At 40.4% G+C, this 18,695-nt stretch overlaps 1 protein-coding gene across 1 annotated transcript in view; it reads right to left on the bottom strand.

Moving 5' to 3' along the window:
* Positions 1 to 18,695, bottom strand: part of LOC8053475 (glycine receptor subunit alphaZ1) — a 98,920-nt gene that overhangs the window by 64,807 nt on the left and 15,418 nt on the right. The window contains exons 3-4 of the mRNA XM_029981906.2: positions 6,419 to 6,486; positions 2,537 to 2,760 (exon numbers count right to left, since the gene is read on the bottom strand). Of these exons, the coding sequence (XP_029837766.2) occupies positions 2,537 to 2,760; positions 6,419 to 6,486 (292 nt within the window). The remainder of the gene's footprint in view (positions 1 to 2,536; positions 2,761 to 6,418; positions 6,487 to 18,695) is intronic.

The following is an 18,695-nucleotide window of genomic DNA, read 5'->3' as shown; positions in this document are numbered from 1 at the left end:
TCTGGGAATCGCAGAGCCCTCTACAATTTTATCAGTCTTAAGACGAAAGTCGAAGAAAGATTTAAAAAAATATCAAGGATGTAAAAAATAAGCTTCGCATTTATATCACTGTATGCCCATCTCTTTGACTACTATTTTCTACAAAGTATAAAAATGACTCGTTGTCTTATTCGTTTCGAGTTTTTCCCGCAATCTCTAGGGTTACTTGTTTTGCAAATAAAAACTTCTTTAGATATTGCTGTGTTCTGTGTGATTAATCTCCGCCTACAGTGTTGTGATGTTATTTTGGTATCTGACTTTTTGTTAGGAAAGATTGTTCATATGCAAGGAACAGTTTTTTTGTATAAGCACATGAGATTTTAGTCTGGCTCATTGATTTGTTATTATACCAAAAAGCGTTCATCGAATTAAACGGGAAGTATAATAGGCTACACAATTGTAAGTTTCAGTTCAATATTTGTCTTGTCGCCTTAACGCTACCTAGAGGCTTCCTTGAACGATTCTAGTACGCGGCTTTTTTACCTCATGGTACGCATTGACGCAAGCAGCTGAACCCTTGAAAGCTGAGCGGCGTTTTTCACCACCTAGCCAGTGTTCTTAGTTTCAAACGTGAATCTCTGCAAAATATACAAACGTTTATAATAGCAGTACTCCCGAAAATTTAAATCCTCCTGAGAGAAGTGCCTCTTGAACCGGGCGTGCCCAAATTTAATCAACCCAACGGGGCAATAAAATAACAAATAAAGTAAAACTTATTTTTAACTTGACTCATGACAGTCAGTCAAATAGTTTTTGCTTGGTTATTTACTCCTTCCAAAAGCATATTTATACCTAGCTATAGCTACACTCCAATGATTTTTTTTTTGTAAATGGTTCACGTTAATGGCAACTGCAAGGTGGAGCCCTTTACAAGAGATTGTAAAGTATCCAATAACCTACTCCTCATATTGACGGGCTCCATATATTATAAATTTCTACATCATGCGTTGCAACACTCACATCTTGGCCTCAGAAAACAATGGACGGGTCCCTCTAGAACTGTCCTTCATGTGTTCTCTGTGAATTTCTAACTTAAAGTGTCTAGAAATCTACCAAGAAAACATAGTTCGCCTACCCACTTTTTATATTTCACTATCTGCTGCTTTAACGGTATACTAAATTGATATACCCTGATCTGCGTTGCCACTACCTCTCAAACATGTAAAATCAAAATTTTGTAATTCGCCTCCTCCACCTTGCTCCCATACTCCTCATGCTCACTCAGCTAAAGCCCTTCGCGCATAATGACCGTTTTAATTTCCATCAGTCTATATAGAAGGTATATTTTTTATACTTGCTACCCTGCCTTTCAATAAAGGCCATCTCAGTACGGCATGCTACCCTTACCGATGAGAACAAGGTTCGCGCGACCTTCGTATTCATACTTGCGTATTCATACTTCGTATTCATACTATTCAATGAATCAGATGGTTCTTTTTAAAAGCTCTGAAAAGTAATACTCCATTATTTTTTACACCACCTAAACCAATATAAAATGATTGTTTTATTCTACGTTATTTCTATCTTCGGCATTAGGTATATTGAAGAAAACATTGCGATTGCAAATTTCTATCTTTTGCTGGCCCTGTTCAAAGTGGAGTAGGTGTTTAGATACGAAGTGACTCTCATGAAGTCGTAACTTGATTCTGAGTGATCAGGCATACGATCCCGAGCATTACAAAATGTTCTTAAATTATGAATAAGGTAGATGATTGTTTTATTAAAACCTAAAGTTGAGATTTATTTTCAACGACTTCTATTACCCTAAGTAATGTTTCACCTTGAAAAGTTTGCAACCGCAGAGCCACCTCATATTAAATCTTGTGTTTTATATATAATAGTATTTCGTACATAACTTAGGAAAGATATAAGCAATATAATTTTTTTATGACAAGCGTTGCCAAAAGAGTGATGGTGTCAGTTTTTGAATGGCTCCCACAGGCAAAAACATCTAATATTGTGCTATCTTCGTTAGCACTAATCATATATTTTGATGATAAAACAGCTAGCTGTCTGAACATCTGGTGAGTTTTTTTACTAGTTCAAGATACTACATAAGAATACCTTCAAGCTAGGAAAAAATATATCATCAAGTAAATAGTATCGGCGTTGCATGAGCAGGCATACTTCCGTGAATGTTTCCCAGAAATTAAAGTGCTCACGAGCGTAACAAATGCGCGAATACATATTTACGTTTTCGGTTGAACGAATAGTGAAGCTTTGGCTTCCTTAAATTGCAACTAAACATTGTCCATATAGTACTCTATACGTCAGGCGGCGTTTTTATTTAACGATTTGAATGACAGTACTTCTTTTCAGTTATTGGCGTCACATGTTTCCCGCGCCCTGAACATATACCACTGAGGCTGGTTTATTTCCATTCGTGCGTAGGATGAAATCTAATAATGTATATGATTTCTTCATTCGAGCTTAGGAGCAATCCCAGTGAGAAACATCATTAGTAATTTAATAGTTCTTCCGAAACAATCCGACTTACCTGAGCATATATAAAATTTTCCCATTTGGGTTGACCCGCACCAGGACGTTTGGCACTGTGACGTATTGGAACTCGGCGTGTTTGGCATTTGCGAAAAAGACTTCCGGCTTCCAAATCCTCTGGACCAGCTTGGGATCGTTGAGATCTAAAGGTCGGGACACGTTGGAACTTGTCAGACGGTCGTCTTGCCACGTCTGTCTCAGGTAGAGGTCAACTTCATAATCCTGTAGACATAAATCACAGTTCATAAAAATTAGGATGAAATACACACATGAAATATCTGCTTAATGTGATGTTAAACATACATTACTTAAAAAACAATTTTGCTCACTTTTATCATTTTTTTATTTTTTATTTTTTTTTTAATATTCCTGTGATGTTTCAGCCTGAGAAATGGAGCTTTTGAGTTGCAATGAGAAATCCAAAATCTCACACTTAACTTTCATGAATAGTTTTTATTGGGACATTCCATTCCTAACACCCCAGGCGCTGCGGTCCACCACTTCAGAACTTGTAAAGAAAGTTGATGGATTTTTGCTTCGAGACCGGTGGCGTGAGCGTAGTTTTTACTGTAAATGTGGGCGTAAAACTAGAAATCGATCAATAATTTAGAAATACTCACTCACTCAACGAAACATTGCACTTTTTTAATTCAAACTAATTTTAGACAGTTATGGTGTGCTGATTTGCGATTTTTAGTGCAAAACTTCTTAATACGCTCAACGAAATTTAAAAAAAAGCTAATTTCTTCAATTTTTATTATCGCTTTGCGCCTGGCACTGGTAAATTGGTTTATTGGCAACCTTGTAGATGTAACATATAGAAAAACATATTTCGGCCCGTATAACAAATCACGTCACAAAAACCAAGCTATAAATTTGTAAACAAAACGTCCGTTTTGCTGCCTAAACAGCCGCTTCTTTCACCCTGATGTGGTTCAAGTAAAAATACAAATAAAAACATGGCATTAGAGGAAGAGTACATTGCGTTTAATATCTGAAACTTCCATCAAAACAATACAAAGTGTCTCAAATAGCGCACAGGCTGTTTAAATCGACCGCGAAAATCGGTTTATTATCCTACCTCGCTACGATATTGTGCAGAGTTGCCCAAAGATAGTTCTTTTTTTTATAAAAAATGCAAAAAGCAAACTCACCTGGTGAACAAGCAAAAAAAGAACACGGCTTAACTTCTATGGAAACGCAGCGAAGCCAGCGGTCGTCAAACAATAGGGCGCCCTATTGCTTCAAGACCGGTGGCTTTGTTACGTTTCTAAAGAAGCTAAAAATGTTTTTTTTTGTTTTTTTTTTACTTTTTTGTCCGGTAAGTTTGCTCTTTGCAAACTTAATAGAGAAAATGCACCTCTTGGGAGTAACGCTGCACAAAAAATCGTAGCGCGATAGGTTAAGAAACCGATTTTTGCGGTAGATTTAAAAAGCTTGGCCGCTATATGAGGCACCCTGTATCTTTCTAAAGCGAGACAAAATTAAGGTTGAAATTGAGCTCCCGTGTCGCAACCTGGCATTGTCTTTTAGCGCACCTTCACTGCACAGCACGCCACCTGACACGAGAGGCGGGAAGCTTCGTACGGACTCAAGGAGATTGCTGGTCGGGAATATTATTTTGTCAGGGGGTTATGCGCATTCGCATTCTTGACCCGCGTATACAGTCACTGTGTACAGCTAAACAAGCGCCACTGTAAGCCGTGGCTGCCTTCACTCGTCTTTCTTCTCGCCTGTAACGCAAACAACACCGTACATCATGTGGTAATCGGTTACGCCTCCATTGCAGAGCAGGCTTGTTGCGCCATTTGTAGCGATATAAGCTTCCATAACCCCCCTAAGCTTAATGCACAATCGGCGTCGGCATCACCTGATGGGGACTTTTCCTGCACAGGAAGCGTGGTAACGATAGATCCTTGCTGGCGTTTTGAAAGGAAAGGGTCGACAGTAAAAAAAGGCAGGAAAAAGAGACGCATTGCTTTGAACGACCATTGACTCCGATCAGGATTAAAAAATCTGCCCGTAAAAGATGTTTTTTTTTTCCAGAGTATTGAGCCGTTTTGATGGATGAAACAGTTTAGTCGGCACAGGCACGTCATTTTGTGGTTAGTGTGGTTTGCGGATGTGGTTTAGTGGAAAAATCTGATTCGTTTATTTTCTGAACTGTATAGATATTAGTGTCGTGCTTACTCATCGCTAATGTGTAACTGCCTTTGTTTAACTGCAGCGGGTCAATTTACAATTTTTCCCAAACCAACGAGACTTTAAACAAATATTTAAGCTGTAAGCCGTTCACCTTGTTATGTTTATGCTACAACTACCCAAGCGAAAGTTATAACACCGCATTGATTTATTTGCAGTTGACGTGATTCATCTCTTCCCTGTCACTGAACATGAACCAAAAAGTATTTAAAGCTGAATATACAGGTTTGGATACATTACTGGCTTCTGTGGTGAAATACCAGACCTTTATGTGCCCGAATCGTGCGGTGAGGTAAAAGAGCTCTATATTATGTGCAGAGCGTAACCTGAAACGTTCTGGTTTGTTTGCATAAAAAAAAAAGAAAAACTTTCTCCTGTCTGTGTCGGTGCAGGTGATTTCCACGAAATAACGCAGGCCAAAAGTGGTCTCTAACTCATGCTCAAAACCTGACGGACACGGAACAATGGCTGCTCTATTTTCGCTCAGGGCGCCCATAAGGCGATATGAGTTCTGTGGTCACCATTAGAAAATATATCTTAAAATATACATGTCACTGATTGCTTGCAAGTGGTGTTCTATATCTTTCTTTGAACATATCCAGAATGGCCGCGGATCCGCGATTCTTACAACATCATTGGCAGATGCCCACCCCAATCTGATCCTTATTCCTGGCGAACGGCTTTGTCAGACATGCTGGCGAAATTGCTTCATCTTGAAAAAAAGTGGCGCTTTTGATGCGCAACCTCGGGCTCGTGATGCCCCTGCCGATCAAGATGACCTCGATGTAGCACTTGCGACTGTCAACGAGGCCCTTCCAGCCGTTGGAGAGAGCCCTCTCAATAAAAACGAGACTGGGTGAGCCGTGAAAGGTACGCAAAAAAAAGGTGAACAAAATTAAAGATAACGATCGACGAAACATTTATCTATGTATATTTTGAAATAAATCAAAAATATAATTATCAGCAAAACGGAGACGATGACTTCATGAAATGTGATTGTGTGTTGCTTAACTAAGAATTTCGAAACAAATTTGCTCTTATGCAAAATCGGAAGGAAGAATTAAAACTTCACAAATCCAGCCCCCCTTCTTGCTCTCCCGAAAATGTGATTTTTTTTCGGGGCTTAAGAAGTTCGTCAAGCTCTCAAGATGAGGCGTGAAGCAAGTCTTTCTCATGAATATCAATAAAAGACAACTTTCTGGAGCGTACCTGTGGTAGACACTGCCCTAAAGACAAACAATCGTGCGCTTCGTCCACCTGCAATGTAGACAGTGGTGTGCTGTCCGGTGAAGACGCGCTAAAAACCACTGCCGAGTTGCGACATGGGAGCTCAAATGCAATCATTTGTCTTGCTTTAGAAAAAAAATCTAGGGGTGTGCGAATAGTGGTTCTAGTCGAATAGCGTACCGTCATCCCTAGATTCTGCACAGTTGAAAGAACTGGCCGTCTTGCTTTAGTTTCAATGTTCATGAGGCTGACAGAATAAATACTTTGCTGCAACTTTTCAAAACACTTAGTTCGAAATTTGAAGACATGCATACAAGAGTCAGACGAAAAAAGAAAATATTTCATTTTTTTTTTTTGTTAGACAAGCCAAATGACACTTGTGAATATGATATTTTGAAAATAATCTTGTATGAGATTTTTCCGTGAGTGCGCCCTCAGCTAGCCAGCTCACCATTGTGGCAGGATTAATGGATCCAAAACTTCGGATGTAGATCTCGCAAGCCACTTTGGTTGGTGTTCCTGCAGGTATTAATGAAACATTAACAATCAAAAATTGCTTTCCCATTCCTAATAAAGAACCTGCGTTCACGTGAAAAAAAAATAAAAACATTTCATTACGAATATTTTTATGTCGGGGTCTCGGACAGAGCGGTCGTTATTTCTATGACGAAAGAGACACGTAAGTTAATGCAACCGCATCCCACCAGCGCAAAAAAAAATGCGTACATTGAGAAACACATGAGAGAGCGGAGGGACAGACATATCATCATACAAAGAACACGCAAAATATATAAGAATATTTCTATAATATATCACCTCCCGCGCTTCTTTGTCGCGTAGAGCACAATCATACTGAGCTTGACGCCACTTCTCTTCAGCGAATTTCTCTTCAGTTCGCTTCTGTGTCTTGCAAAATGCGAAAACTGCGGCACACCCAGTGAGCGCCTTATCCCACCAACCGCGCATGCGCGCGAGAAGAATACCGACCGATGCATCTCTCTCTCACCTACCCAAGAATGCGAGCAATAAGTAGGTGAAAAACGGCCGTATAAGTACGGCACTCTCCCGCTTCTGTGAACGCGTATTTATGCCACGAGCGTACACTTCCGGCGGAGGGGGAGGGGAGGGGAGGTTCTCTAAAGAATTGCACCACGCGTTCCTAAACCCGTGCTTTGTTGCGCTACGTCGTTAGCGTTTGAGACTGAAGGCAGTGCACTCAAATCCTGCGGTTGTTTGGTTGGTTCAAATACTGCAGATATAAAGCGCAAATGGAGAGACAAGAATATGAGGTAGACAGAACATCACTATGCTCACAATTGGCGTTTTAATAAAAAATCCAAAAATGTAAACATAAGTTAAAGTAGTTATTCATACGACAAGGGGAAGAGAAAGATAAACTAAACATACAGAATAAATCAAAGCAAATTATAGTGATAAATGACTACAAAACATTCGCATTATTAAAAGCAATAATTAGCAATAAAACTATAAACAATTTGCAGCAATCATTTTATTATACTTTTGAATGATAACAATTCATAAGATCATCCACCGAAACTACAAACCCCTAACACCTCGAGTAGGGGGTGGAGGTACATTAGTTATTTGGCCGACAACGACACAGAAGACGCACTGACAAAGGCATCCACACAAGAAGGTAACAAGGTACTGCGGTGGGCTAGTTGGTTCATACTTAGTGTTTTAACAGCGCAAAGACGACAGGAAGATAGAAGAGAAGAGGACAGGACGAGCGCTGACTATCAACTGATGCTATTTCTTCAGAAGAGGATGAAGTGCGCGAGACTCGAGAGTGCCAAAATGCACTTTTTTCATCTTTTCTTTTCTTTCTTTTGTTTTTCTTTTCTTTCCCTTCTTTTCTTTCCTTCTTTTCTTTTCTTTCTTTTGTTTTCTGGTTGCGCTTTCGGTTGAAGAAAAGGTGACGCCTGCTGGCACAGGCCATTCCCGTGCAAAAAGCTGCCGCGCGTGTGTCTGATGAAAAAAGTGCATTAGTATTTACAAAAAGATCAGATTGTTAAACATAAGCTTTCCCTTGGGTGAATGGTATTTTGTATATTATACAGCTGCGGAATGGAATATATTTAGGCTTCTGCTTCCTATCGCAGTCGTCATGATGGTTTTACGGATAATGGATCTTAGTGTATAGCCTGGTCAGCTTGGACGGCGTTGAGAATACCTATCGAATGTCATATCTTGATGCACTTTTTGATGTTATAGGATAAACGGCATTTGTAGCGCATAACTTCCGAGCAGCGACTCCTGATCTTGGCGCTTTTCTTTTAATTTTGAAGCTAATAATATTTTCCTCAACATCCGACAAGGTGCTATTTGGGTAACAGGACGCCTTCAGAAGATTTTTTGTGTTTGAAAGCTCCGTCTCTTCGAGTGATCACATAATTTCTTAATGCCTGATTTAAAACTTCGATTTTCTGCAGGATAGACAATCTTAACGCTCCTCCTCTTTTCAGCTGCGAGGTGAACCAAGTTGTGGCAATGTAATAAGTGGGGATGACATAGGAAAGAAGGAGGCGGTCAAATGTGCAAAAACGCGAAGTGTACGTCTGCCTTTAAGGGCCGCTCTGAGACACTTATTCACAATTGTCCGTTTGACGAGTTTTATAATAAAATGTGTCATATTACACCAGTCCTTGTTGTTTTGTTTTTTTCACTCGTTCTGGAAAATAAGCCGTAAATGTAGAAAATGAATTGTGTTTAGTAGGGAGCTCGTAGATATGTCTGAGCTCATGAGAATGTTCAATAAAGGTGGCTCGTATGGTAATGATCTGTTTTAAGTAAGTGATTCAGGTAAATTGATTAGAAGAACATAGTAGTCGGCAACATATATGTGCAATTGTTATACATTGTGACACTTTGCTTTAACTAAAAAGGTCAAAGCAAAATTTCTTTGATTGTGCTAGAAACATATTTCGTGCATGAGAAAAACATATCAACATTCAAAAAGAATCTTTCACCATTGGAACACATAAAGATGGATGAACTTTTCGTGCATTCGTCACTGAAAAAGAGCATGGTACATTTGTTCGCCAGTTGCCCAATTTCCAACTTGCAAACCTTTGTAAATGCCCAATTCCAAACAAGTTTAGTAATATAAAAAACACTACAACGACTGGGCACATTAGTTTCTCACTTTGAGATGACGATTTGCTTTATTCAATCACCACAATAGTATACACGCAGTTGGAAAGGAGCCTATCGACACAAATGATACACTACGTTTTCAGTATTAATAAGCTTCATATATATAATTTTGTTGGATCTATTGACATTCTCTTTAACATGTAGAGTCGTATCTTTCAATGACAATTACTACCTGCAAAAGAAAGGCATATGCATGAGATACTGTGCGGCGCCGGTTTTATGTGCTATAGACCCAAGTATCCGTTCGTTCCCACCGCCCAAGTGTAACAAATCTACAAATATTTGAACGATTACCTTGTCCTTGTAAGCAATCCACCTGAGGCCACTAAATAGCTAGAAACCAACACCATTCGAGCCACCATGTTGAAAATCACAAGGGGGTCGCTTGAGACTGAAAACCCCCTCCATATGGTAGACTTACGGCTAATCTTCAAGAACGACCACTCGTGATTGATTTACATGACAAAACAAAAGAAAAAAAGCTGCTTCAATATGAATCATTCTATTTAAAACTAATAAAAAGGGCCATTGTACATAAGGTTCTCAGAGCCGCCTTTAGGAAGTCATGTGATAACTCGGTGAAACGAAGACCTTTGAACCGCAAACGGAACGGCCCTAGGCGCCCGGTTAGGCGAATACTATCATGTGTGATGTTTGCGAAAAATATTATTCGTTCGAAAAGAACAAAAAATAAGACGCAAAACCGGAATCGACGTTCTGCAGTTGTGTCCAACATACACCAGCTATTCCTTAACATCAAGAAGGTTGCATCCAGATATGACTTACACTGGTGTTTTCAGTGCCGGACAAGCTAAAAAAGCTATGACGTTAGATCAATTAACCGCCAGATCATCATGACGACAGAAATGTGAAACACAAGCAAAAATAGATACCATGCCACCGCGGTATAACATTAAAAATACCATTCGCCCGTGGGAAAGGTTATGTGGGACGATCGGGCTGGTGTGTATATGCAAGATTGAGAGAACATGCCACATCTTTTAACTACTTGCCGGTACAACATTGATAAATACATGTCCCTGACTGCCAATGCACGCCAATCTTAAAAAGGACAAAAATTCTGGAACAGTCCCGAGGAGGAAGGTTCAAGGAACTTTCCGAGGCGCAGACCTTTAAATCTCGTGGGGACGCCAGTGTCGGTGTAGCTTCTGTGTCGTTGTCGGAAAAAAGTACTACCCCTCACCCCCTTTCACACCCACAAGAGGTTTCAAAAAGTTTCTACTTTTGGTAGATTATGTTCTGCATGTTCATCTGTCCTAATCGTGTTGTGAAAACAATTTTTACATTTTGTTTTATCCTTTTTCAGCCTACAATTTTTTATGTTCAATAACGCGAAGATTTTACAATGGAATAACTATATTTACTTTTATTTAACCTGTTTCTTCAATTTCTTCTTTTCGCTGTTTGACCGTTTTTGTCTTTCGTATAAGTGAATCACTTCTTTCGTATCTTTTTTGGATTTTTATGAAAGCGCACTTCGTAAGTAAGTCGCTCTCTTGTCTTCTTGGTGTCCTTGTCTGTCCCGTCGAGCTTGATATTTTCGGTATTTAAGTAAGGGCACCACCGCCAAGGTGGGACTGGAGATGTATTTTTTTTTATTTAATTTAAAAACAGTCAAGCAACGCTGTAGTTCTTATAATCCATATTATTGTGTATTTTTATGTGGTGATAAGCCTAATTTTGCAAAGGCTGCTTTTCAGTCATTACAAGTTTCCTCACTGTTATTCAACGGAAAAGCTGGAAAATAGCTTTTCCATGAACTCTGAAACTTAAGGAGTGAGCGCGCGATAAAGTTTAGTTTCATAATCAGTTGTTACACTTTAAGAATATGAACCTCCATTGTCACAAAGAGGTATACCAGAGCAACGCCACTACGCTAAGTATGCAGTGAAGCCACCTTTTCTCAGATCTCATTCTCCCTCAAAACAAATTGATGAGTGCCGCTCAACTTTACAGCACATGTTACTAATTGGAGGGGAATTAGGAGCAAATTAAGAAAATTTAATGGCAACTGCACTTTTATGCTTAAAGCATCTTTTCTTTCATTTTCTTCGTGGCGTCAAGCTCCTTTCTGGTGTGTTTCGTGCCGTAATTCAGAGAAACGTGCGCACTGAGTCCACATTTTCTCGTGAAGTGCTGCGAGCAGGACGTTGATAACTACTCCGGCTTCCTTTCGTTCGCCGCTAACAAGTCACGCGTGGCAAACACTTTAAACGAGAGGCGGAAACGGGCGTACTAATTAAACCTAATTGTTTCATATATCACTGGCTTTTTCTACAGCGTTCTTTCAAGGTCGCCGAAATTTGCACGCACTTCCGTTGTACACACGCATAAAACCCATAGAGTTATTATAATGTACGCTAGAGATTCAAGTGGCGCTAGTGTGCTGATGCAAATTGAACCAGACAGCAACCAGTCCACAATTGACTTCCGATAATGCATTTCTATGGGAAAGAGTGAGTGTATTTTTTCCCTGCGCTCAATCATAAGAGCAAATATCCCGAATAATTTGCACGTACTAGGTAGCTTGAACGTTTCTCAGTCAGGCCGATGAAATGATTGGTCGGTTACGGAGTTTATGTTTCAAATTCATCGCATTAATACCGTGCTTTAACGGCTCCGTACATGTATTTATTTGCACTATCGGACACGGTTAGCGCGAACGCGACATCGGCGCTTTTCGGCATGAGGGATATACGTGCCAGACGAACGAAGGACATCTGGAAATCATAGGCGACGGCAAAAACTACGCAGTAAGATTGGATCAGTAACTACACGTGCATGTACGATCAAAATAAATTGAAGGCCACGTAGTATATTCCGATTTCAAATAAGTAAGCACAGCTTTGTTCTTTTTGCTCTTGAAGATGTGCGAAGATGTTTGTTTTGAGTTGAAAATATCACCCGCACACTCGAAGTCTTTGAAAACAAGTGCTCGATTAAAGCTGCCCGGCAAAGAAAACAATACGAACAGACACCTTTCATAGCCCGCGTACCTTATTCTTTATTTAAATGGTTTTATCCGCTCATGCACAACGGGGTCATTTTCATAGAGTGACAGGACTGGCATATTATCCATAAATAAGCATGACAGGAGCTGGTGAGCCTTTAACGCACTCTATATTCCTTTCGATTGTAATTTTGCTTAGAATCGTCGCTTGCTTTTACACACCTGCTGCGGAACACGTGTTTAGGATTGAAATGTAGCGAAGTTAAACTTCGTTCACTTATGAAGAGAAATGCGCTAACTAAAGGAATTACACTTTTACCATGTTAATCGAGGTAGAAACATACAATTCGGTACGACCCAAATAACCAAAGTGCTCCGTGTTATTTTCCGGTGAAGAGACAAAATGGACACGCGTTTTCCCATAGGAATTCACAGGAGCATCGAAAAAGTAGACTGGTTGCTGTCTGCTTTGTTTTGCGTCACGGAAGTCGCATAGAGACTAGCGCCAGTTGAACCTCTAGCGTACATCATAATAACTATATGATAAAACCAGTAATATTGCATTATGATATATTTAATAAAATCTGTATATTTATTTTAAGCCTACGACAATAAACTACCTATAAATGTACTATACCCTACCAATTATGTATAAACCAACTACAATTTGCGTTCAACTTTTTAACAAGCACTAAAGTAATATCAGAAACAAAATAAAAAATCATTTTTGGCGCCAAAAATATTTTGGTTCTTCTCCAACACCGCAAACGGAATGTTTTTATGCTTTTTTGATAGCAAATGCACAAAATTATTTCTTAAAGTTAAAAACGTGCTGACAAAGTTCGGTACCTTTTGAAGCACGTGTGTGCGAAAATTATATCCAGTTACACTGTTCTCGATTCCCAGATTTTTCTTTTCACAATATTGTTTGTTCACGAAACAATGGTTTCGTGAGCGCGACGCTTACGCAACAGTTAAAAAATAGGTATTTAAAAAGAAGACGACAGTGAGTATGACCATTTAGTAACGGATAGTACGTACGATTAGGCTAACTGAGTGTTACGTGCACAAGTTCCCTTTGATACCTCTTCCAAACTTCGCTTCAGGGTGTTTTTCAATTTTTTTTGCATATATGGATGTATTTTCAGATTAGAGTGTCCAGTACATTTTTCATGCGAAACTCCAAAGACTGCGGACGGCTTCCCGCACTCGTGTCGAGCCCTTCTATTTTTTGTATGGCGTGCGCAGAGAACAACTAAATGCCGCAGGGAGCGGTGTTAGGTCCTCTTTAATTTATTTTTAATTGTTAACAGATGTGAAAGATAACGTTGTTACGTTGGTATGTCACATGACGAAGGAAGCGGGGGGGGGGGGGGGGGGGAGGGGCAGAGAGAGGTATTTCCTTACCTTTCCCTGCCCCCCCCCCCTTTTTTTTTCCGCGTCCTTGGTCATGTGAAATACCAATTTAATTTCTCCGCTAAATGTTACGGGGAACGTACTTCATAGCACACTAATCTCCGTACCCACTTGCGGTTATTCTTCTTCTCCCTCCCTGGTCACGTTTCACACCAAATCAATTTCCTCAAAATTCATAAAGGTATAGGTTCTTCACTACCATAACGACTGTTTAATGGCTTCGAATGAATTCCTATACTCGCTCCTGAAAACTCCATTTCACGCATTATAGTATTTTAAAGTAAAGGTAGCTGCCAATTTTTAAGAGAACCAGCTCAAACCGTATAGGGCGTTTGGAATTCATGGCGGACAACCCCTGCGCAGATGTGTTCTTCACGTGCATCAGTCCGTTGCAGCACAGTGACGAGGATAACAGCCAGAGGGGCGAAGCCAATATTAAAGACGCTGGCTGACGATCGACACTTTCGCTTCCTCCACGCACCTTGTATTGGAAACGGAGTACATAAATCACTTGACTTCCCTCGAGCAGTTTGAAACACTTTCACATGCAGGCCTAGTACCTTGTCAGTACGGTTGGTGGCAAAATAAAAATTAAAAGAAGTTTAAACGGCCATTAGTGCAACGAGATTTACAGTGGAATATGCTGCGTAGTTTAAACATATGCTTTAGAGTATTTTTTTTATATTCAATTTCAAAAGGGTTTGACTCCATTAGCACGAACGCGCTTCCGCTCGTGCTTAAGAGCAAAGTGTCGAACTGAATTTATTATCGGTTCGGTTCAAGTTCGGGTTTACGGCTTTCGGTTCGGCTCCGGTTCGATTTCGGCAAGAAAAAATTACGTTTGCATTCGATTCGAACCGGTTTGAACCGCTAAATTGAGGTTATATTTTTCGCGTTCTTTTGTCAATACGCTCTATTTCAACACTGAAACGAGTACTGCATAACATTTTTCATTCGTAGAATCCACTTTTATTTTCAGGTACCAAAATAAAATCCAATATTCAAGTTCGATGAAATAGTAAAAGAAAAACTAGATTAACATATATGGCTCAGCATATTTTTTTTACCTCAGTAACATACATTTTACCTGAATGGAAAGGTTATTATTCTGGTAGGTCGCCTGATATACCCGTGATTGGTACAACCTTGCGTAGCAGTATTGAAAGTCCAATCCTGCTGTGCTCTCGAACTTAGGAATTAATTACCGTGCAAAGTCATAGAATGGGCACGTCATCGCCATATATATTTTGAAATCTAGTTTACAAAAGACGTATTACGTAATATATGACGATGACGCAACTCAGCTAAAAGAAATAATATTTCAAATTGTCAAGAAAGTTTTAGAAAAATAATTTCAGTCTACCTTTTATGGAAAAACTGAGCGGCAATCAGTACAGTTGTTTTCCTGGCCAATATTGTGTAAAAGGGTTGATAACTGGGCTAGTTGGTAGTTAGACATATTAACGGCATTAGCGCACACGTATGAGGAAGAGAGAAGGGACAGAAAAGAGCGCTACTCACAACTGTATTTACAAAGATGAAGAAAAGAAAGAACATCGTCCAGCTCCCCATAAAGATGAAAAAGGAAGAAGAGGAAGCAGAAATATAAAACAGGAATATAAAACACAAAGTCGGGTGTTCCCTCGCGCGCACAGGCTTGATACACTGGTTCTTTGATTAAACCCTAAAACCTTTTTTTAGCTGTGCCTTCGTTGTCATGGTGCAGGGTGTGTTTGCATCAGTCTTCGCTCGCGCCTGGTCACCCGTGTCAGGGGGGAAGACGAACACATCATCCATGGTCGGCTGCCGCTGGGTCGTCGTGCCTGATGTCTCGCGGCACCCGTGACTCATGCGAGTTCTGCATTGTCCGTCTTAAAAAGTCTGTTTCCTTGCTTGTTAAGGCTACCGATGCAACACTAATGCATTTAGTAGCTGCGGAAATGATGTAGAAGGCTTCTACCACCTCGCGGGTCATTTTATCCTTGTGCCTCTCTAGGGTTATTGTTTCCCCGAACAGCGATTACAATTGCACTCTTTGCAATGTGTCGCAAGATGGCTTCCCACTGTGGCTCTCAGAGAATAGTCATGCTCGCGAAGTCGGTCATTAAGACACCTGCCTAACACAGGTGCACAAAAAAACATGCTAAACCTTTTGTTCCGTGCACTTCAGGCGTGGTGTACAAGATTCCACTCTCGTGCGGCAAGATCTACGTAGGTCAAACAGGCAGGTGTCTTAATGACCGACTTCGCGAGCATGACTATTCTCTGAGAGCCACAGTGGGAGGCCATCTTGCAACACATTGCAAAGAGTGCAATTTTAATCCGCTGTTCGGGGAAACAATAACCCTAGAGAGGCACAAGGATAAAATGACTCGCGAGGTGGTAGAAGCCTTCTACATCATTTCCGCAGCTACTAAATGCATTAGTGTTGCATCGGTAGCCTTAACAAGCAAGGAAACAGACTTTTTAAGACGGACAATGCAGAACTCGCATGAGTCACGGGTGCCGCGAGACATCAGGCACGACGACCCAGCGGCAGCCGACCATGGATGATGTGTTCGTCTTCCCCCCTGACACGGGTGACCAGGCGCGAGCGAAGACTGATGCAAACACACCCTGCACCACGACAACGAAGGCACAGCCAAAAAAAGGTTTTAGGGTTTAATCAAAGAACCAGTGTATCAAGCCTGTGCGCGAGAGGGAACACCCGACTTTGTGTTTTATATTCCTGTTTTATATTTCTGCTTCCTCTTCTTCCTTTTTCATCTTTATGGGGAGCTGGACGATGTTCTTTCTTTTCTTCGTCTTTGTAAATACAGTTGTGAGTAGCGCTCTTTTCTGTCCCTTCTCTCTTCCTCATACGTGTGCGCTAATGCCGTTAATATGTCAATATTGTGTACACTTAGCACCATGATGTAAGCGAATAATCATGCAGACATAGTCCAATAGTGACGCAGAAAAGAGCAACCTTCGTACTGAGATCTTACCTAGCCTGAAATAGCACTTATCAAAGTGAGCAATTCTGAAATAGCTTGACGTTTGCGTTCTGTTCTTGACGAGATGGCGGTCAATTTAATTTGCAGATAAGCATCATCCTTGTTATTTTTTTCCTAAAAAAACAAAGTAGTATTTCCTACTCTACTTGACATTGCAGCCGCTTTATTTGTCACTTTCTGACGGTCTGCGTCCGCAATCGGCATTGCTCCGCCGCCCGCCACTGGGCATTTTGTTTTCGTTCAGCCCACAGACCCATAAAATTGTTGTGTATTTTAGAAGTTGTATATGCATCAGGAACTGATATGTTATTTAAATGAGCTTCGCAATAACAATAAATGTTTAAAGTTGTCCCAAATCGCTTATATAGGGTGGTCCAAATCACAAGGCTCTATCGACGCCTGCTCGTAGTAATCTAAACTTTTCGTTAAAGGTGTACTTCACAGGTCGGTTTTTTTCTTGGAAAATTACTAAGCCTAGTTCTCTTTCTGTAAACAATAAGGCCAAGAAACTTGCCAGGCTCTACGGCAGTCAGCGACGCAGACGACAGGTGTTCAGTAGCAGGGTGTTTTTGGCGTTCGTATTGATAGATGTCGTAGGGAGCAGCGTCCGAAGGTGCAGCCGACCAGCGAAAGAAAGCAGACGACACGCAGACGAAATCCGTTGGCAGCAAAAGCGCCGCCGTTATGCAGACGCGTTTTTTTTTTAGTTTAAGGTTTTCTTTTATTGTCCGAATTTATTTTTAACCGAAAGTACATTTCAAACAGATCATGTTCATTTTAATAAACCACGGTAATGACAAGCCGTCGCGATAAAAAAATAGCGCCATCTTTCAATACGAACGCCAAACACACCTCGCAACTGAACCCCTGTCGTCTGCGTCGCCGCTCACCGTAGACCCTGGTAAGTTCCTTGGTTTTATTTTTTACAGAAAAGGACTACGCTCTGTAATTCTACAAAAAAAAAAAAAAAAAAAAACGACCTGTGAAATACACCTTTGACGAAAAGTTTAGATTAATACGTGCAGGCGTCAATTTTTACGGTGCATTTTAGATCGAGCCTGATGACTTGGACCACCCTATCGGCGTGCCTATCGAATATAAAAAGGCCGGAAAAGATTTGCAGAGCATATTTCAGTTAATTTGTGGGCGCATTTACTTATTATGTATATCTTGACGGTGGTCGAGCCTTTATTTATGTTGTGAAAACTTAAGGCAGTAATAAAATATATGTTTTTATTGTCATCAATAAATTTATTTTATGAAGCTCACATAAACGTTTGAGACCAACACGGGAGGACGATACTCAAAACTACGCCATCTGCTGAGTCTGAGGCAACATGCTTTTTTGTTCACTGTTTGGCAGTGTGAAATACTGGGTCGCGGGGTGTGCCACAAAGGACTGTGTGCTCAAATTATGGATCTGAAGGCAAATACACTAAATGTGCATAAAGGGAGATAATAAATATTATTCTTTTAAATTATCCCGCACACGACGCCTTACTGCAAAAATAAATATATATAAATGCATGTTTTAAACGTAAACACGTTTGACGGAACTCCATCTGGTTGGTTAAAAAATTTGAGAATTTCAGACCTTCACCAACCAACTCACAAACAGTTAGAAGCCCGACGTTTCAATGAATCGGGCTAAATAGGTTGACGGGCACTTTAACCATCGGCGTATCTCAGCGGACTAGGGCACTTGAAGAAGAAAAAGTGAGTTAAGTAAACGACACACCGTAAATGGAAAGGAAGCTGCTGCTCTCCACGTGCAAATGGTCGCCCCTGATGAAAAATCTGAATCATTTTTGAAACATCGGGCTCCTGTTTAGGACTCGGTTATTTGCTAATATTTCGTATCTTTTGTAATAGAGATATGCGTGCAATGATGTTGCTGATTATAAATTAAAAACATCATAAATGAGCTGTGAAGTTCAAACGAACTGCGAGAATTCGAGCGGCTGCCGAATTCTCGGCCGTCCCTCTGAGGCCACTAGAATCTTTTTTTTCAGGTATAACTGCCGCAAACACTTGTAGTTCTATTTATCATCCGATTACTAAGGCATATTTAGTCCTTTTAATGCCTGTCTTCTCGGGGAGAACTTTCTGAGGTTGTTGAGCAATAACGAAAATATGTTTCGGTCCCTCCGTGATGCGTACATGTTAAA

The sequence above is a fragment of the Ixodes scapularis genome, unplaced genomic scaffold, assembly GCF_016920785.2.
Source record: "Ixodes scapularis isolate PalLabHiFi unplaced genomic scaffold, ASM1692078v2 PGA_scaffold0__279_contigs__length_252992795, whole genome shotgun sequence".
Classification (NCBI taxonomy): domain Eukaryota; kingdom Metazoa; phylum Arthropoda; class Arachnida; order Ixodida; family Ixodidae; genus Ixodes; species Ixodes scapularis.
This window is presented reverse-complemented; position numbering and strand designations above follow the sequence as displayed.